Source organism: Microtus ochrogaster, chromosome 24 (assembly GCF_000317375.1).
Source record: "Microtus ochrogaster isolate Prairie Vole_2 chromosome 24, MicOch1.0, whole genome shotgun sequence".
Lineage (NCBI taxonomy): Eukaryota > Metazoa > Chordata > Mammalia > Rodentia > Cricetidae > Microtus > Microtus ochrogaster.
The window spans coordinates 30,664,971-30,686,690 of record NC_022024.1 but is presented as its reverse complement, the minus strand read 5'-3'; the positions used below and the strand labels follow the sequence as shown (position 1 = coordinate 30,686,690).

Here is a 21,720-nt window from a genome sequence, read left to right as displayed (position 1 = left end):
GCGTGTACACACACACACACATACATGCACGCACGCACGCACGCACGCACGGCACAAGGGTGGAGGTTAGAAGAAAACTTACAAGTTCTCTCCATCCAGTGTAGGTTCTGGGGATCAAACTCAGGTTCCCAGGCTTATGGGGAGGCATCTTTACCCACTGAAACATCTCAAGAGTCCCAGGGTTTCTTTCTCAAGGTGCTCTGTAGATATCCTAAGTGGCTAAAAAGTGGTTTCTGTAACTGTGACTGCTTTTATCTGACAGAACCCGACCTCTACAAAGTCTGAGGCTCCTCTCTTGCCCATGGTGAAGTTCCAGGAAACCAGCGTCTTCCCTTGGGTGTGGTAACCACTGTTTTTAGTTATTGTCTCTGTGTGTAGCCTCTGACTTGTCTCCAGTGCTGCTTTAACCAATTCCCATATGAAACATTTTGTTAAAATAACTAGTATGATATGCTTACTGTAGAGGAATTGGACAATTCAAAATGTAGAGTTAAGCAGAACACTCTGTATGTTTTATTTGAAAAGAACCTGGGCTAAAGCCAAAGTTAACCAAGCACATTCTTCAACACTTGTCGGTGGGGAGCCCTTGGGCTGCGTTTTCCCAGTCTGCTTGCAAATTTCTAAACAGCAGAAAACATGAGCCCTGGAAATGAGTTGGCCATAAGGGATCCTGTGGATGGCTCAGAGGGTAAAAGCGCTCGCCAGAGTCTGAGTTTGGTATAAGGAACTCACATAAAGGAGAGAAGCAAGTTAATAAAGATGCCCTCTGTGCCTCCCCCACGTGCCACCTACACACAATAACACTTTTTAAAATGAAGAAGTATTCCTGCATTCAGGCAGGGGGGTAGTGACTTCACACACCATAGGGCACTGGTGGGCTGGCCATCTAACTGGGTAAATTTGATGATGAGAATTTTATTTTCTGTCCATGGCAATGTGGGACTAAAACTTTCTTACACAAAGGCCAACGTGTTACCATGGAAAGCAGCAAGTGCAATTTAAGAATCCAGACCAATGGCGAGCGTCAGAGCCTTTTCCTGCGGAGACTATTACTAAGAAGTGGCTGAGGAGGCACGTGACGGCAAAGGAAGAGCTGTTTGGAAGACAGGAAACAAAAACAGTAAACGAGTTAGCAAAACCAAGCAAGGCGCCGGGCGATGGTGGCGCACGCCTTTAATCCCAGTACTCGGGAGGCAGAGGCAGGCGGATCTCTGTGAGTTCGAGACCAGCCTGGTCTACAGAGCTAGTTCCAGGACAGGCTCCAAAGCCACAGAGAAACCCTATCTTGAAAAACAAACAAAAACCAAGCAAGGCTTGCACTTAAATGTCCACAGAAGGAAGATTAAAACAAATGTGATTAATAATAATAATAATAAAAAGGCTGGGCAGTAGTGCACACCTTTAATCCCAACACTTGGGAGGCAAAGGATCTCAATGAGTCTGGGGCCAGCCTGGTCTACAAAAGCTAGTTCCAGAACAGGCTCCAAAGCTAGAGAAACCCTGTCTCGAAAAACCAGAAAAAAACTGAGTTACTTAACCCTCAAGGGTACACAAAGGGCTTGGAACTTGAGGTACTATCAAGGTTGAAGACAGAGCAGGGCAGAATTGATCTACAGCTGCACAGAATCAACCTAAGCATTTCTTTTTGAACGAGAAAGAAAAATACCTACCTGTAGGATGATTATGAAGTCCAAGTCCATACGCATGAAGAGCAGAGGCGTCTCAGCACACAGGGAGGAATACAAAGACACTGAGATTCACAAACTTAAAGTCACCACAGAGGGACGCACAAACGACAAAGACAGAAACAGCACCTCCATCTCACAAACACAGGCTATGATGAATTCCAGTCATCTTGAGGTTTAGTCTCAAGCAAGACAAACGATCCTGAGTGTATCATGCAAATATTTAAGACAGCAAACACAAGCCAGGCGTGATTGTGTGCTCCTTTAATGAGCACTTAAGAGGCAGGTCTGGGAGTTCGAAGCCAGCCAGGGCTACATACATAGTAAGTCCCTGTCTTACAAAAGGTGGTGGCGAAGACAGTAAACTCAGATGTACGGCTGGGAAGGTCACAGGCTGCAGTGCAGAGGGAAGTGGTGCTTTGGGAGACTCCAAATGCCATTCTCTAATAATGACTGCTCAGGAACACATTTTGGAACAAATGGAGACCCAATTACTACAATAATTAGAAAGCAGGAACAGATTAAAACAAAAACTAAAGCTTAATCATAAATAATCATGTGAGAAATGCTACATAGACATCTTAAAATTTATGCTTTTTGAAAATCATTTATTACAACAACGAATCTAGAGGTTAATTACTTTATTATTGAATTATATTGCAAAGTCTTCTACATCTAGGAATTAATAAATGCTTTGCATTTACATCAAGGACACATTTACTCTATGGAATAAAACAGACACAGACAGAAGACCAAATACACATTTTAAAAAAAAATGGCATGTTTTACCTGGTCCTACTTTTGCTATATTGGACCATAGTTTTCCTATTCCAAACTGACCTTATGTATGTCAAGTCTGATTTATTTCCCCACATCTTAAAACAATTTAAATGGGGTTTCTCACAATTTTTAATTACCAACAAAAGTTTGAAAGCAATCTGAGAAGCAATGTCCGAAAAGAAAGGAAGAAAGATGGCTATTCCCTTAGAGTGGACAAGTTGAGTAAAACACGGCCCCCCGTGGATCATCTCAAAAGACACCGTTATTCAGAGAGGCAAGCACTTCAGACCTCAGTCAGTTGCCCACATGCCCTGAAAGACCAGACCTATGGTCGCTATGGCAAAAGTTTACTTAAAACGTCGACAAAATATCTAAAAGCTAAACACAGTAATAGATAATTCAGGATTGTGTGTTGGTCTAAATATTCATCTTCAGCTTCCTCCTTTTTTAAAAATTAAAATTATCTTTACATTTTGGATGTTATTAAAAATAATTTAACATTTTTAGTGTGCTTTATGGTCAGTGCCTGTAAAACTGCAACTTAAATGACTAAGTTTAGAATTTTTATGCTTTCCTTGATTCTACTAAAATTTAAACTTAATGCAACGTTATCTATGCCATACATGAGGTAAAGTTCAGCTAAAAAATAAGACAGCCATAAGGATACTGTTAATCATTTCAAGAGTACATAAAATCATAATGCCCACCTTATTTGAGTTACAGATTAAGCATTTGCTACTGCATATGTGATTTAAAAGCAAATGTTATACTTTTAAATCAAATTACAACAGGAATTATATGGTTAAGGCAAACAAAAGCCCCATAAACACCCTTCTTCAACCCAAAACAAAACAAAAACCCCCTTGCAAAAAAAAGTTTTTTGGTAATAGAAGATGTTGAAACAATGAATCCAAATGAAACAGAGGACCAGTGTTTCGTTTCTAACTTCTAAGCAAACACCCCTGCACACTTATTTGATGATAAGCTGGACTGACAGGATTCCAACGACAGCCGACAGCCGCACTGCAAGCTGTCAGCTCTCCCCACAGGCACAGCCAGCTCACAGGAGCCTAAAACCGGCATCCAAGCTGCCCTAAAAGATCCCTGTGGAAAAATCAAGCGTACTTAAGTGGTTTTAATGAAGCAGGATTTTCATGATATGTAAAGTACTTCAGGCAGTATGACAGGACTGCACAGCAATGCCACCACTCACAGAAGTCACAGGAGAGCTTACTGCTGCACCTTCCATGAAGAAACCACTGCGCTACAACTGCGTGGCCCTCTCTGACTGAACTCCATTCACAGTTGCGAGATTTTCACTCAGTAGAGAATAAGTCATAAATCTTTTCTGTAGGAATTCCAAGTATTTAATGTGTAGCTTCACATTACACCACGTTTTGCCTTATTTCCAAATACACAAAACAATGCATTTCCCCCAAAAGTGAAATAAGATGTCCACATTAAAAAAATAAAGCCTACAAAAAAGTTCCAAAGCTAAAAAAACTCTTCATATGGCACAGTGTGATCTCCGGAGTCCACAACACTGAAATGAGGTCCATGGATGTGGATGCCGTGTTTGCTTTGCGATGCAGCACTGAGGTGAAACCACAAGTTCAGTTCTTCAGTCAACAGTGGACACAATGTTTCCAAAAACAGGAGACCAAGTTGAATGTGCCGAAGTGACTTCTTCAGTTGGACGTTTTAGACTCTTGAAGAAAACGAGAGAAGGGATTTCCCTGGTTGGTTTCCATAGCTTGATAGACCAAAAACAGAAAAACTGCCACCACGACAAACAGCAACACTTTTATCCACATGGGAATGGAGCGTCCCTTCTTCGTCTTTTCCGACTTGACGTCTGCCAAGGGAACATACTTGGGGACATATTTGGATGTGAATGATTCTTCCATCCGGAAGTCACTGAGCTCCAGCGGCCGGCCTGCAGCCCCTTTGATTGGTCTGCGGCAGCTAGCACTGTTCAAAGGGAAAGAGAATTTCAGATTATTCTCAGACCAACAACAAATGTTAGTACACACACTAATTCTAAGCACACTGTATACAGCAGCAGCAGAAACTGACATAAAATCAGGAGCCTGATTGTTATATGTTTTCCTGTATTTTCTTTTTTTCTGTGGTGGTGTGGGAGGGGAGCCAGGGCCTTGCACGCTATGTGGGCATTTATTATAGAGCTAAAGCCACAACCACATTTGAATCTTTAAAATTTAATCTTAGAAAGGCTGAGCTCACAACTAAAAGGCTAAGAGTTCGGGTCTCGCCGGGCAATGGTGGCAAACGCCTTTAATCCCAGCACTCGGGAGGCAGAGAAAGGCGGATCTCTGTGAGTTCGAGACCAGCCTGGGCTACAAGAGCTAGCTCCAGGACAGGCTCCAAAGCCACAATCATGGATAAATACTCTCTAAGTACATCTTAAAGGCTTTTCAAAGGTTATTTAGGAGGAAAAGAAGGAAGATACTAGGTTGCTTTGGCTGTAAATCTTTCAGCTATGAAGAATTAAGTTGTGTATGGCTCTGCATGTCTGCGATCCGCACATGGGAGGTGTGTCAGGAGCTGAAGACACCTGCCCACACACAAACAAAACCCAGGTTGCAGCGCACACATCCGTAAACTCAGCACTTAGGTGAAAGCACGAAGTTTGGGGGTTCAAGGTTATCCTTAGCTACACAGTGAGTTCAGGGCCAACCCAGGCTACATGAGACCAGGAAGTACTAGGACAATGGCTTAGTTTAACATGAGGACCCATGCTCAATTCCAGAGCACATGAGCATGCGTGTATATTCACGGCTAGTCAACTGACTCAGCCAGTGAAAACAGTACTGCTTGCTTTCCACGCTTGCTGTCCTGAGTTCAAGCCTCAGAACCCAGGTGAAGTAGGAAAACAACCCCTTGACAAGGCCAAAGACAGGATTCCTGGGGCTTGTTGGCCAGTCAATCTAGCTGAACTGGTAAGCCTCAGGTTTAGTGAGAGCCCCCGTCTCAATTTAAGCAGGAAGGATTCAGGAGATGGCTCAGCGGATCAAACATTCTGGCCACGTCCATAAACTCCGGGTTCAATGAGAGCCCCTGTCTCAAAATAATAAGTGGGGAGCAATAGAGGAAGTCACTTGACACCAATGTTTACCCCTGGCTCCAATAAGTAAACAGGAACACACAAAATAAAATTAAAAATAACTTAGTGGGACAGAGCTCACCAAACATGTATGACCTCCTGGATTTTATCCCAAGTACTGCCAAACCCTGTCCCCATTTCCTCCCTAAAAGAGTTAATAATCTGGCTTGATAAAATAAACTCAGGCGATTCAATTGTCATGGACGTGAACCACAGCAGCTGAGAACAAAGGGACAGCAACACTGCTACGAAGACCTGAAAGCTCTCTAGTCTCCATCCAGGCATTCCCAGTACCTGATGCCTGTTGGAGTAGATGCTTCATAGGGGAACATTTCCTTAAGAATATCCCTCTCTACTCTTCTTTCCTCGGTTTTTTCGACCACCTAGTAAGAAACAAACAACCACAAGTTAAAATTTAGGATACATAAGCAATAATTAAAATACCTAAACATTTTAGGAACAAAATACCCTCCCTTCTAGCCTAACTTTGTTATTACCTAAGTATTTACAAGTCTCCTAGACTCTTCAAACTTCATGACTGAACAATATCTTAAGGTAGTTAGTAGAGGGAAAATTGCCACACATTCAAGAGCGAAACACCCAGCAACCTGGCTGCAAATTCCCTGCTAAACTTCCTTGTTCTACATGCAGAGTGCACTGTTTATTCCAGTTAGAAATTCTGGGATAGAGTAAAGGGTTAAACGCAGAAGATGCCTAATTAATACAGACCTGTATCTTAAGTCTACTGAGCTATTCCAACTAAAAAATCATCTCCTTTGCTAAAGATTAAAGTGAGCCATGCGGTTAGCATTGTAAAGATCAGACAGTTCACCAGTTATCTGAAATTCTTATCACTTGACTTTCCAACAGAAGTGCAGCTTCCCTTACACCCAAGGAGCATTTTAAGCATGGATCCGTGACAGAAAGTTACAAAGCAGCACACAGACTCCCTGCAGAGATCCCTGAAGAGCCACACAGCAGCAAGAGCACGGTATGATTAGTAGGTCATATTATATTAATTTCCATTTGCAAAACTAAAATTGTCTTTAAGCCACATATTCACACATGAACATACATAGACCTCCCAGCAGAATTTTGTCCCCTCCCAATTAAGAAAATAACTCTGAAAGATGAATGACAGCAGTGGGCTAAATTGTATTCATTTACTTCAGCTCTTGGCAATGGTTTCTTTGGTGTTCTTCTGGGTATGTCTGAGAACTCAGGGATTGGCAGAATAGAAGATGTAGGCTTGAAATTTCCAGTCAACCTATTGACCACCTGCCAAGATTCAAATTATTCAGACTCAGGATTAGGCAAACATAGCAAAGACACTTGCTTTGATTTTCCCCTAATAAAATATCAGTAACAGGATCTAGAAACACATTCCGTGCTTCATATGTGACCTCCTTGTAATTCTTCAAATATTTAGTAAAAAGTATTTTTCAGTTATTTAGGATTCTTGCATAATGAATTAAATTTATTTGTAAAATGATTGAGTAAATTAGTGTAAAATGTAATATAAATCTGTGGTTTGCCAGAATTTACCACCTCCCAGATTCCACCTGTGGGCTAAGTCTAAAGAGCAGCACTCAGGTAGTTATGAAGCATATTTACTAAGGACTCGTTGCTTGAAGCCTTTATAGTCTCAGCTATGGGAGTACTCTCTGAAATTACTGCACCATCTATACGAAAAGGCTGGGGAGCTTCCACCTGTTAGTTTGAAAACAGAACAAAAAGAATAAATGCAAAATAATCACTAAATCCCTACCAATCTGAAAACCCAACTCTAAGCAATAAGCCTTGCATCACCCTTTTTCTTGGCGTTCTTCTGGGCCCTCTCGAAGACTCCCTAGTTAGTGCCTGCAGAGGTCCGCCTCTGGAAGATCCACTGGTCCATTCAGTCTCAGGCACTCCGGCTTGAGAGTAGCTCTAGTCAAGCATCGACACGTTAAATAGTCAGATTCTAACACAATATCACACCAAGAAGCCAACAACTCTCCAAATGGCAGCAATTACAAGCAATGCTATGCCCTAGAAGTATGTAAAGATACTGACTTTGCTGCCTTGTAATCAGAGAACTGATGATGACTTATCCGCACATCATTTGTTACAATCCACTTTCTAAACTCAAAATTTCCTAAGTATCTGTAAGTGTTATTTTCCCTAGGAAACAATCAGGTTCAAGGCCCCTAACAAGTCACTGACAAACTGTGATTGTTATTCTCACCTCCCTACAGAAAGCAGAGAGCTGCTGCCTTCCAGCCCCAGGTTACACTCCCCCCCACCCCTCTCGGGGGTAAAAAGGACTTTAGCGGCACAGCAGCACTAACACCTGTAATCCTGTGGCTTCAGGGGGCCTAAGCAAGAGAACTGCTACGATTCTAGGACAGCCTAGGTAGGGTACATGAAACTGACTTAAAAAATATAATTTAGGGCTGAGGAAATAGCTTGCTTAGCAGTGTTCATGCCATACTCAGTCACTAGCACAAGAGATTCTTAGCAGTTCTTACATGCTAGCTCAAACCCATTCAGCCAGAGCTTCGCAGCAGTACAGTGTTCTTGGGCTGCCGCAGCTTGTTTAAAACAATACTGTAGGGGCTGGAGAGATGGCTCAGTGGTTAAGAGCTCTGGCTGCACTTCCAGAGGACCCAGGTTTGATTCCCAGCACCCACATGGCAGCTCACAACTGTCTGTAGCTCAAGTTCCAGATCTGACATCCTCACACTAATGCACATAAAATAAAGTTAAGTAATTTAAAATAAAATAAAATAAAACAATACTATATGGACATCAACGGCAGTTCTATGTCTAACGTAGTACCTAGTAAACATAAAGAGCTACTTTTTACTCTTATCCTGTGATAAGCGTGTTGATTTACTGGAAGTACCACCCAGAAACAAGTAGTTTCTTAATTGAATTTCATGTTTATCTTCACTTCGATTGACATTATAAGAGCTTTTTTTTCTTTTGTTTTTTTGAGAGTTTCACTGTCTAGCCTTGGCTGACCTAGAACTCACTCTGTAGACCAGACTGGCCTCAGACTCACAGAGATCCAACTGCCCCTACCTCCTGAGTGATGGGATTAAAGGTGTGAGCCACTACTGCCTGGCCAAAAAAAAAAAAGAAACACCTATGTGTGCTGTGTGTGGTATGCGCACATACATATCACAGGCCACAGAGGGCATCAGATCCCCGGGACAGGAATTCCAAGCAGCTGTGAGGCACCCATGAGCCTGAGAACCCAACTCAGGTCCCCTGCAAGAGCTCTTAACATGGAGCCACCTCTCCAGCCCCAGCATGGGATTTCTGCCTCACAATCTGAACCTCAGGGTTCCTTAGCCTGCTAGGAACAAATCCCTGTTGAATGTAAAAGACAAATCATACAAATAAAACTCTTAACATATTAAAACAATGAATTCCCATTAACAGTCAAATTCCCAACTATGTCAACAGAGGACACAACATCAGCCCGTAGTCTCAATCATGGTGACACAGCTGCCATTTCAGCCCTGGCCTCCAGCTTGTCATGGCCCTATGCTGGCCAAGCAGTGCTGTGACTATATGCACACACTGCTGCTCACAGCAATGATCTGAAAAATGCACCCAACAATTACAGAGGATTACCTTACTAGCATATACAGTGTGAGTGCTCTACGCTTTGAGGCCCAGCAGGAACCACAGTCCTACCAACTATCAGCAAGATGATCCCTAGAAGTTCTGATCCATCACGGGGACAAAAGGAAGAAATAAACCTCTCACTGAATTCTGGTTAAGCTACTAAGTGTCGGATAAGCCAGAGGGCATCAGGTAGCTGAGGCACGTGAAAATACAGGAGATGGACTATTGAAGGCTATAAACCCCAAACACACTCTAAGCTCTGAACCCCAGCCCTCCACAAGACAAAAAAAAAAAGTGTTTGGCATGGTGGTATACACTTGTGAACCACAGGATGTTGAGGCAGTAGGATGATGAGCTTGAGGCTAGCCTGGGCTACACAGTGAGCCTCTCAAACTATTAGCAAAGGGGTATAGCTTAAGGATGGTATAGGGACCTAGCATGTGAAAGTTCCCGGATTTGATTCTCAGGACAGTAGGAGAGAGAGGGGAAAGAGACTATCAATGACTGAGGATGAGGCTCTGTTAGTCTCAAGTGCTCACCACCCACACGGAGGTGACCATTCCCACTAACTCTATCACCCCAACAGAGAACAGTGCTCTCAGTGTTGCTGGGGTACAGGGCATTTGGTGACACCTAGAAAAACTACACAACCCTTTCACTCATGCATTTTCCCGAGACAAACGGAGAAAGATGAAATGCCACCTGCAAATGTTTGTCGTGGTAGAAACACCACCTACGTGAAAAGAACTCACACATTCACCCAAGGAAAGCAGCTGAATAAATTACGGCACACCCACAAATCTCAACATGCAGGATCCAGCTGCATGAGGAATGGAAGGAAAACTCTATTTTGATTTGGAGTGAACTCCAGAACAGATGGGAGGAAGGTTATGAGTGATGTAAAGGGGAAAGGAGCAAAAATAAACAATATTACAGAGAGCTTCCAAAAGAGAACAGACTCTAAACTTAGGGGAAAGCAATCAATTCTATAGAGTAAGGGAAATCCCCAGCAGTATATTAAGCTATAAAAAGTACTCATTCAGCTGGGCGGTGGTGGCACACGCCTTTAATCCCAGCACTCGGGAGGCAGAGGCAGGCGGATCTCTGTGAGTTCGAGACCAGCCTGGTCTACAAGAGCTAGTTCCAGGACAGGCTCCAAAACCACAGAGAAACCCTGTCTCGAAAAAAAACAAAAAACAACAAAAAAAAAGAAAAACAAAAAAAAAGTACTCATTCACAAGACTGAACACGCAGTATCTTACTTTATATCCTAGTGATATATCTTAATGAAAATGCAATGGATTGCACTTAATACCCTTACTCTGAAACATGCAAAACATGATATTTAAGTTAAGAAAAGAATAATTAGAAAAAAACCCAAGATACTCAGCATGAGACACATGTCAGAACCAAGTTTATAACCTGTATTTGTAAACCTGAAATATCATCGTGTGTTCACAAGTTCTCCGTAAGGACGGGAGAAAGAAGGGAAACGAGGGACGAGCCTCCAGACCCCGTCTATTGGGCTGGGAATGGAGCCCAGCAGTGAAGTGCTTGTACTGCACGCAGAAGGCTCTGGTACGAAGGAGTAATCATTATGTATTACAACTGATCATGAATATAAAAATCACAGCATAAAACATTTATTATCCAGTGTCGTTGGGCACACCTTTAATTCTAGAACTCTCATTTCTGTTAGTTCTCGGCCAGTCTGGTCTACACACTGAGCTCCAGGACAGCCCGGGCCACACCGAGAGACTGTCTCAAAAACATTTATCATCTTTAAAAACGATGGAGTGCTTTAATTTGAAAACTGGCAAATAAGAGGCATTTTTCTGGTTCTCTTGTAATATCTGACTTCAAGGTAACTAAGAAACTCAGCAAGGAAAGTCTTTAATGAAAGCTATAGAGCAAATAACAAGGCAAAGAGAAGAGCCATCATTTTGTAATTTCAAATAAAGCCATCATGACCTGAGGCACTGTCATCTACAGCTGCTAACCTTTAGTAAAACGGCCACACAAGGGTCAGCCTTTCAGCATCCGAACGTGCTAGTTAACTTTAGTGTATTTAAAGGAAACGATCAACAGAAGGGCTACATCACTCATGAAACACTGTCAAAGAAACTGAATCCAAACCCAGGCCAACTCCTAAGGTCTACACTCTCCAATGTAGTAGTCACCAGCTACATACTTGTGTTTAAATGAAGTAGCCTCAGTCCAACTATAATAGTTAAAAAGACTATTCCATCCCTGACACCCAACATTTCCATTGTGACTAGACTGTCACACACAGGTCTAGTCTCCAGGATAGCAGATTATACAGAACATCAGGAAAAGGACCCAAACATATGAAACAGCCTCCCCTGCCCGAACGTAGGAAATACTGTCACGATCAACTATGGCTGTCAAACAGGGAAAAGAGAGCTGCAATGGGAATCAATACAGAGTCCTTGCCTAGGTTACCCAGTCAACCACGTCTGTTCAGGAACGGTGACACAATCCTGCCACCCTGCATCTGGGAGGAACAGGCTGGAGGAAGCAGGGCAGGGCAGGGCACAGCTGTGATCCAATGCCATCTCTCAGGAAGCAGAAAGCTTGACAAGTTCAAGGCCAGCCTTGGCTACACAGTGACACACTCTCAAAACCACCGCAGAAATGAGGCAGACACGAGGTGAAGGTGGACTAACAAAGGAACACGCTGCAGAGTAAGGATGAGAATCCTTGGAACCAGGCGGAAATTAGAGCCTATAAAGTTCCTCTGTGAAGCAATGTAGTTATTAATGCCTTATACTTATTTTCTCCCCAGTTTCCTATAATTTTCCTCTTGGAAACTGTATCTTGTCATCCTCCCCCCCACCCCGCCCAACTGTAAATCTTTATCTTAAATAATGTAGTTTTAGAGTCATACTAACTTCAGAGTGTAGGGGAAAGCCACAAATGATGAAACAAAGTCGATTTAAATTCAGAAGTCTAGACACAAAGACAACAGATGTATAAAACTATTCATCTAAATTCCAAAGAAGTCGAATCAAAAGGACATTTCTGTCTTCTGAAACCATCCCTCTCAAAAGGAAGCACTGGCCTCCAGCACACCCAAGATCCCAGGCTCAAATGCACTGCACCAAAACGACAAAGTGGGCAGGCAGTGTGGCTCCTCGGCACAGGACAGACACCACAGGCTATGCTACCGACGCACCCCACAAACCACCTACTTCCCACACCATCTAACAACAAGACTAAGCAGACGGAGGGAGTAAGCTGGTCGACAGGCGGGCCAGATGAGGAGACTCACACCTGCACACGGCGATCATAAAGCTACCATAAAGCTCCCGATACCTGATTGTGCTCAGTTCTTCTTTGCTTGAGTGTTACTGGTGTCTTTGCTCTGCCCTTTAGTGGCTCTCTCTTCTCAAGCTTGAGCTCTATTTTAGAGTCTGGAAATGACATTGGAGAAATCAGTATTTACCGCAACACTCGATGAGGTATGTTTTACTAATATCACTTTGGAACTGTGCTTTTAGACACATCAGCACACACGACAATCTGTTTATTGTTATAAAACGTCAATGGAGCAAAAACTGCTTAGTAAAATTTATCAAACAAACCCTCTTACCAAAAACAGAACAGCCTAAACTTCTACTTTTATAACGTCAGCACATTTTTGTGGCTTCCCACTGTTTAACCTGGTTACTCCTTCCTAGTTTCTCTCTTTTCCATTTCTCTCCACCCCTAGAATAACCTTAAACAAAAGAGAATTCGAACTGCTGCTGTGCAGGCTCTTCACTAGAAACCAAATGTGGGCGCATTTTTCTGTCCATGCGACACATCACTGCTGCACAGTAAAGGTTGGCTATTAAATTAAAATTTAGCATGTGGAAGGGGAGACTTAAAAACAAGATTTGTGGCACCAATCATTTGATAATAAATATTAGCTGCCAAGGAGAGCTTTAATTAGGGGGTGTAGCTCAGTAGTAGAGCACGTACTTGGGGTGCTAGGTTCAATCCCCAACAACAAAAGAAGCAACTAAGATGATGAGTCTCTTTAAAGTCATTAACGCACTAACATAGTTTTAAAAAGAACTGATGTTCCAATTCTTTCAGTCTTGATTTTACTGTAATTTGAAGACCTATATGAAATCTTTAAAATACACGGAAAACCCTAACTTCCCAGCAGCCATGGTGGTGCCACCTGTAATTTTAGCACCCGGGGCTGCAGAGACAGGAGGGTCTAGAGTGGACTGGCCTGTGCTACACAGTGAGACTGCCTCGAAACAAAGCAAAACCTTTCACTTTTCTACTTTTGTCACAGTAAAGCTTTTATTCACTTTTTCTACTTTTGTCACTGCTAAAGCTTTTATTCCAAGAGTTTGCTTTCTGTAGTCACACTTCAAAGTGATCAGTATAACTTTGTGTCTTGTTGGCCTTCCAGTCTAATCTTATATATAACCTTATATGTAAGTCCAAACATGCCTGCCATGCCCCTCTCCCCCAAACAATGATTGATAACAATCAAGTCTATCCCCAACACTATTACTAGATCTCGAGTGTATCTATCTGGTACACTCCTTGGTATAATAAATCTACTCTTGTTCTTTCAGAATCTCAGAAACTTGAGATAGCGCAGAGCAAACAACCCTACTAGTGAAACAGAGACTGACTTGACAAGTAAGTTATCTGGCTTCAGATTAAGCCCTTGTTCAAATTCAGATTCTAACAGCCAATTAAATATATGGCCCTTAAATATGAAAGTATATATGACAAGAATATTTTCAATTACACTCCTGGAATGTTTCAATGATAAAATGGAAAGGGTATGTTCATCCAAACATTCAACTTGTTGAAACTCCAATAAGAAAGCACACATAAAACATGTTTCTGGAGACCACACAAACTGTTCAAATTTAACAACTTTATTGAATTTGTAGAAGCATTCTACAGTAATACATTGCTTTAGAGAAATCACACAGTACTCAACAGGTACATGTACACATGTACATTTCAGAAGACAAATACCACAGCTGCAGATGGAATGTGGAGCCTAAGAACACAACAGGAGTAGACATGGACACGCTCAGACTACTCGCCATGTCTCTCTAGTCAAGCTCCCTTACCTTACCACCATACAAATGAAAACAGGGTAATACATTGCTTCATACAGACATAGACATCCGAGTATAGGTTTTTAGAAAATAATTTAAATTTGCTAATTTTGGCATTCAGATCTGAAATTTAACTACCCAGGACATACAACACACCCCTTTTAAGTACATGTAAGTAAAAGAGCCCTGTCTTTGTAGTGTCTTACTCATCTACAAGTCATGCTAAGTGAACAGACTATCTTCTTCCCACCACCCATAGTGCGTCCCTCAAAGTGTCGTCCTCGTGCTTGTGTGACCTATGAACCGCCAGCTACCTCCTCTATCTGAATGCACAACTAGATATTGCTTTTAAAATTAGCTTACTAAAAAAATAAGCACACCCGTGAGCATGTGTGTACACATATCTCGTATCGTTCTCCTACAAAGTATCTCTAGATTTAAACTCTCATCACATGTTTTTGGGTGGTGGACTGAACTCGGGGCCATATGCACTCAGCACGTGCCTCTGGACCACCAAGACGCTGCCCTTTCCCTTCCTTTCTTGCAGTGTCTGAATTAGCCAGTCTGTGCACTGGCACTCAAAGAGTTACAATGATCTAGCATTATCATGAAGTGTGCCGTAGACAAAAGTGCGAACAAGAATGCAGACAAATTTTAGAACATGTATCTAGTTAGCCAAGAGTGATGAAGAGTTCCGCTACAGAGGTGGCCGGCAAGAGATGTGTGTGATGAAAACAAGCAGCAAAGAGCAGAGCAGACCGAAATCACGGGGCGCGAGCCTATCACTGCTGTGAGACTCGGCATTCCTGCACACTAGAGTGTGCAAAATAAATTCCTTTGAGAAGAAAAAAAAGAATAGTATTTCAAGTGATTAACAATGTTTAACTCTGATCTAGGCTTAAGGGCATGTGAATGATACTGCTAAAAAGGAGGGAAAAAAGTGAGGCTGCCGGGCAGTGGTGGCACACGCCTTTAACCCTAGCACTCAGGATGCAAAGGCAGGGATCTCTGTGAGTTCCAGGACATCCAGGGCTACAAAGAGCAGTCAAAAACAAAACAAAATAAAACAACAACAACAAAAACTGAGGATTCTACTGATATTTTGGCTGCTGGAACTCTTTTTTAAACCCACAGTTATAAACTAACCAGGAAGAAACAGTGTAAGACGTGTGTGAAAGTGTTAGATAAACTCTATTAGGCTTCTAGATGTGCGATCAGACTATGCTTTGATGAGTGGGAGCTTAACACCTGAAATCAGCTCTGTTGCGACTAAAAGGCCTCAAAAGAAAATTCCTAGAAGCTCATAAATTCTACAAGTCAAAACTTGTGTCTCTGTTCTTTATTACTGTTTCTTTCCACGCTTTTTAATAACTTTGTGTACTTCCCCTCTGAATAATGTCCCACCTTTAAAGGGGGCAGCAGTCAACTTATTCTTAGAAGCTGGGTTAATCTTACAGTCCTTCAACCACAGATGCCGCCGGCCCACAGTAGAAGACCCCATGGCATGGGCAGATGCCCTCACTCCATCAAATGCAGCATCACAGAGATATGAAGCTGCATCGTAGGCTCTGCTCAGAATCTCAAGTGCTCGGTGTGGATGATTCGGGTCTGAACTAATAAGCTGCGCTGCCTGGCTCAGGTCGGCTTGCAGAGACTTAGCTACAAAGGCAGTGTGGGTGGCAATCTGCACTGTGGATGCTGCAGCCTCGTAGGATCTGCAGAGAGCCAAGTCCACATGTTTATCACAAGACTCAACGGAGGACGCCTGACTTGCTGCTCCTGGGGTGGTTTCTGAAACGAGCCCCACGATTTCATCATCTACTGCTGGGACGGACAGTATCTGTGTTGCCTCGCTGGGAGAAACTGGATATCTGCATGCCAATGACGGCAGCTGCCTATCAATTTGCTGCCACTCCTCTTCGATTACTTTCAAAATAGACTCATGCAGAGGAAAAGACGGGTCTGAGGCATCTATTTTATCATGTGCTTTAGACGTTTCTATTCCTAAGGTAGTAAGGGAACGAGAGACAACACTTTTGGCAAAAGCAGACATATGTTCAGATTCAGGTTTGTCCTGAGATGCCACACGTGACCCTGAATTCCCTTCTTTTACAGGCGTCTCACTGAGTTTAGGGACTTTGTGGGGAGGAGACAGGGATCCAGACTCTTCACGGCCAGACTGGCTGAGTCTCTTACATATGCTTTCTATATCCAGTATGGGGGCAGAACTAGAAGCCCCAGGCAAACTGCCGGCCCCACCCTGGACTAGCAGAGAATTGACATAGTCTCTGATTGCACGGGCAAGCGGTGGAGAAATGACTTGGGATCTCTCTGACTCTTGCAGCACTTCCCTTTCACTAGAGAGAACTGACTGCTCCGAAGCCTCAGACCCCGCAGTGCACGCCGGCTGGGCTCTACGCCTCCCTCCACGGTGAATGCTTTCTACTGTGTCTTTACAGTAGCTAGTAGTGGTCTCTCTGATCAGTGAAGGAGAAGCGGCCACAGAGGCCAACCTGGCAGAGAGTTCACGCTGAAAAGATGACGGAGAACTTTTCTCTACGCATCTATCATAGCTAGATTCTGAAGGAATGGATGTCTGCCCCTGCCCCAGCAAGGCTGGCTCAGCACCCTTAGCAGAGTGCACTTTCTTAGCTGCCTGCAGTTCAGTCCTGCCCAGAGGAGGACGGGTGGAGATTTCAGGAAAAGAAATACCCTGAAAAAATCCACCAGAGGGAGCGGATGCAAGTTCAGAAAAAGGAACAAAATCCCTAGTGGACTTCGCTTTCTTGTGTTCTTTCTTCTTTCCTGTAGAGGCAAAAGAGGCAGGAAGTTTAAGCGTGGTCTGGGCTGGTCTTACTCTTTGCCTCCTTGCTAAAATAGTGTTGCTGAAGAAAAGGACCCTATACTTCACTCTTGGCAACCAATTTGGTACACAGTGCCTTGGAAGGCATGGTCAGATTAAATAGTTACAAAATTAGCAAATTATGAGTTAAAACTATAAATATCAAAGTCTGCATTTATTCTAGTTTAAAAAAGGAATGTATGTCTTGTTCTATTTTAAAAAGTATTTAAAATCATGGTCAAAATTACCACGAAATCAAATTATGTAAGCAAAATTTTTCAAATAACTTGTATGCCTATCAATAGAGAAGGAAAGGTCATATTTAAATATTAACACTATATTATTAATTATAAGAAATAAACACGTAATGATCTAAAAACTATAACACTGAACAAAATAGCACATAAGACTCAGCATATCACTTATATAGAATTTAAAAAAAAACAAAGGAGCATTTATTAAACTGATCAAACATAAAAACTGGAAAGACAAATATCTAATGATTTCTTCTGGAGATGTGATAATGGAGAAAGAGAACTTTGCCTTTACAAAAATTCTATTTGAAGCAAAAGTTAAATGGCTACTTAGACAAAAAAAAAATTCCATATATTTTGTCAATACTGTTTTAAACTTTACCTTCTTTATGGTCAATACTGAGTCAGGAAAACCCCCACACATTTGACTAACAACATTCAAAATTTACCTTCCTCATTGTCGCTGTATCTGTCAGAGTCGTTACTTCCGTTCTGTCTTGAATTTTCTGCTGAAGAAGAGACTGTCGGTAGAGGGGTGGAAGATCGCGATTCTGCCCCCTGCTCCCTCAGTTTCAACAGCTTTTTCTCATACAGCTTCCTGGTTGTCCCTGTGGTAAGGCAAAAGTTCCATTAGTATTGGCACAAACTATCTTTTTACAAGACTAAAAACAAACAACAACAAAACGTTTTGTGCATGGGACAGAGAAGATGCCTGGGGGCCAGAGGAGCCAGGTGCCCCTGGAGCTAGAGTTGCAGGCCTTTGTGAGCCACCTCATGTGGGCTCTAGCCAAGACTCAGGTCTCATAAAGAGCAGTACAGACTTCAAACTGGGACCATCTCTCCAGCACCTGTTGGAAATCAGCTTTTAAGTAACATGGTTCTAAAGTAAGTGATTAGAAATAACACATAATGTCCTCTTCCAAAGCACTGTTTCTCTGGAACGGTAACACAAGACCTTAATGCTGCGGGACAATGGTGTGTGCCTTGTCAATTGTCTTTTAATAAAAGTGGATTGGCCAGTAGCCAGGTAGGAAGTATAGGTGGGACAATGAGAATTCTGGGAGGAAGGAAGTCCTAGTCTGTAGTCATGACTCAGCCACAGAAGAAGCAAGATGTAACTGCCTTGCTGAATATGGTCCTGAGCTATGTGGCTACCATAGACAAGAATAATGGGCTAATATAAGTTATAAGAGTTAATAAGAAGTCTGAGCTACTAGGCCTATCAGTTTATAACTAATGTAGACCTGTGTGATTTCTTTGGGACTTAAAGACTGTATGAGCCGGGCAGGACATACTTGAATATCTTTAATTTTTCTATTTACATTTGGCACCTATCTTTCCATAATTTCTGGAAGATGATACAACTGGTACATTGCTCACAAACTACATATATCTAGGAACTATGTAAGTAGTCTTAGGACAAACGATTGGCACATTAACATGTAATTTAGCATATTTTCATGTAATATACATCTCAGTGTCTCTCAGAATTTTACAAAAGATATCAAATGTCTATTGGTAATTATAGCCACAGGTTTGTCTATCTGTGAGTAGCCTATGAAGCACATACTTTTTAAAATTATATATATTCAAGACAGGGTTTCTCTGTGGCTTTGGAGCCTGTCCTGGAACTAGCTCTGTAGACCAGGCTGGTCTCGAACTCAGAGATCCACCTGCGTCTGCCTCCCGAGTGCTGGGATTAAAGGCATGCGCCACCATCACCCGGCCCTATTTTATATTTTTTAAGAGATTTATTTATTATGTATACTATGTTCTGCCTGCATGTTATGTCTACAAGCCAGAAGAGGGCACTATATCTCTTTACAGATGGTTGTGAGCCATCATGTGGTTGCTGGGAATTGAACTCAGGACCTCTGGAAGAGCAGCCAGTGCTCTTAAATACTGAGCCATCTCTCCAGCCCCTGAAGCACATACTTTTAAATCTAGCACTTGGGTAGCAAAGACAGGCCAGCTACAGAGTAAAACCCGGACTTAAACAAAGGACAAAACCAAATCGTTGTTTCTAGTCATAGTTATAACAAACACAGCAAGCCCCACCCAGTGTTCAAGTTTTTACACAAAGTTGTGTGTGAATTTTTCTCACCTGGAGGTTACTGCCTAAACCCTGTAAGAGAATCACAATGACCCTGGCAAAACTGCTGCTACCTAGAAGAGCTAAGGAGAATCCAGAGCCTTTGGTGCTGCTGCCTTCCGCTCCATTTGTCCTTGAGGGCTGTCTAGACTTAAATAAAAATACTTTTAACTCACGGAGATGGTCTGACCACATTCCCTTCAACTGCCAGATAAGATCAGGCTTACAGAATGGAGCCAAACAACCACTGACTAGGACAGCAGCAATAGGAAAACTTAACATTTTATCTCCTGGAAACTCTCATTTTTTATCTTCCTTATTTAGAATTAAGGAAATTTAAGTGTTGATTGGTTATATAAATAACGACTGATAGCCTCTGAGGACCCAATTCCAGCCGGGCAGAGGTGGTGGCGCACACCTTATCCCAGCACTCGAGAGGATCTCTTGCGTTGAGGCCAGCCTGGTCTACAGAGTTAGTTCCAGGACAGGCTCTAAAGCTACAGCAAAAACAAAACAAAACAAAACAAAAACAAAACAAACAGGAAAAAAAAAAACTCACAAAAAGACCCAATCCTAACCATAAGAGTAAAATAAATAAACAAAGAAAGAAAGAAAGAAAGAAAGAAAGAAAGAAAGAAAGAAAGAAAGATAGATAGATAGATTTGGGGTCTTGCTTCTTGGAAAAGACTTTGAGATTTGATCAACTTACCCACAATGGGACCAGGATTTACCCCATATCTCACAAGTTGATCCAGAAGGTCTTCATTAGAGAGCTCAGTCACATCGAGGTCATCTTTATCTTCAAGTCTGGGCTTATCAGTTTTTTTTGTGGCTTTCTGTAAACAAAGTAGAATTATCTTCTCTACCTGGGGACCTTCTCTCTTTTACACTCCTGCCATTCTCTATGCAGCCAGCAAGTAACTTACTGTTATATTAGCCCCAGCAAATTAATTATTTGAAGGCTTTTCTAAGTTCCACTGTGTTAGACTGAACAATCCCGATACACAAGTAACTTTAAGTAACTTAAATGTTAAACACTGCTGTTGGGGGTGAGGGTATGTCTCACTGGCAAGGCCCTGCCTAACTGAAGAGACAGCAATTGTGTGTCCAAAGGTATCCAGAAAGAAATAAAAACAAAGTAAAACAAATGGACTTTGGTCAACATATTCTTTTTTTAAAATACTTATTTATTTATTACTTATTATGTATACAATATTCTGTCTGCATGTATGCCTACAGGCCAGAAGAGGGCACTAGACCCATTAGAGATGGTTGTGAGCCACCATGTGGTTGCTGGGAATTGAACTCAGGACCTTTGGAAGAGCAGACAATGCTCTTAACCTCTGTGCCATCTCTCCAACCCTAGTCAACATATACTTGAGTCTTGGAAATACAGTCACGCTACAGTACCTGACCCAATCTGATTCTTCATACTGGGCTACCATTTTTTTTCTTTTTCTTTCTTTCTTTTCTTTTCTTTTCTTTTTTTTTTTTTTGGTTTTTCAAGACAGTGTTTCTCTGTGGCGTTGGAGCCTGTCCTGGAACTAGCTCTGTAGACCAGGCTGGTCTCGAACTCACAGAGATCCACCTGCCTCTGCCTCTGCCTCCCGAGTGCTGGGATTAAAGGCGTGTGCCACCACCGCCCGGCTGGGCTACCATTTTTTAATGTATAGTTTGAGTAATCTGGATATAGTATATAAGACAACATGAGAAAGAATGCAATTATAGTACCTAATTTTTATCCCAAGCATCAAAAATGAGGCAAAGGGGACCAGAAGATGACTCAGCAGTTCAGAGCACTGGCTGCTCTTCAATTCCCAGCACCCAATTGGTAGCTCACATCAATCGCTAACTCTATAGTGTCAGGGGATTTGAATGGTTTCTTAGGGCACTGGGCAAGTGACACAGACATACATTCAGGCATAACACCATACACACAAAATGAAAAATTAAAACAGAGAAACAAGAAACAGCCCACGGGCTGGAGAGATGGCTCAGCAGTTAAATTAACCAGCTGCTCTTCCAGAGGTTCTGAGTTCAATTCCCAGCATTTGCATGGTGGCTCATTGCCATCTATAGCTGGATCTAATGTCCTCTTCTCTTCTGGCTTGTAGGTATACATACAGATGGAGCACTTCATATACATTATATAAATAAATAAATCTTTAAAAAAGGGAAAGAAACAGAGCCTAATCCATAAATCAAATAATTCAAAGTGTAATTTGA

At 42.2% G+C, this 21,720-nt stretch overlaps 1 protein-coding gene across 4 annotated transcripts in view; it reads right to left on the bottom strand.

Annotated features, from left to right (window-relative positions):
- Positions 1-3,816: 3,816 nt before the first annotated feature.
- Positions 3,817-21,720, bottom strand: part of Tmpo (thymopoietin) — a 23,332-nt gene continuing 5,428 nt past the window's right edge. The window contains exons 2-9 of one of the 4 annotated variants that reach the window (XM_005358167.2): positions 20,204-20,330; positions 17,852-18,010; positions 12,544-12,641; positions 7,399-7,518; positions 7,204-7,299; positions 6,757-6,867; positions 5,884-5,972; positions 3,817-4,436 (exon numbers count right to left, since the gene is read on the bottom strand). In XM_005358167.2, the coding sequence (XP_005358224.1) occupies positions 4,154-4,436; positions 5,884-5,972; positions 6,757-6,867; positions 7,204-7,299; positions 7,399-7,518; positions 12,544-12,641; positions 17,852-18,010; positions 20,204-20,330 (1,083 nt within the window). In that variant the 3' untranslated portion in view covers positions 3,817-4,153. Of the gene's footprint in view, positions 4,437-5,883; positions 5,973-6,756; positions 6,868-7,203; positions 7,300-7,398; positions 7,519-12,543; positions 12,642-14,099; positions 17,112-17,851; positions 18,011-20,203; positions 20,331-21,720 lie in introns of those variants that run through there. The other 3 variants (XM_005358169.3, XM_005358170.2, XM_005358166.3) reach the window with 3 other exon arrangements.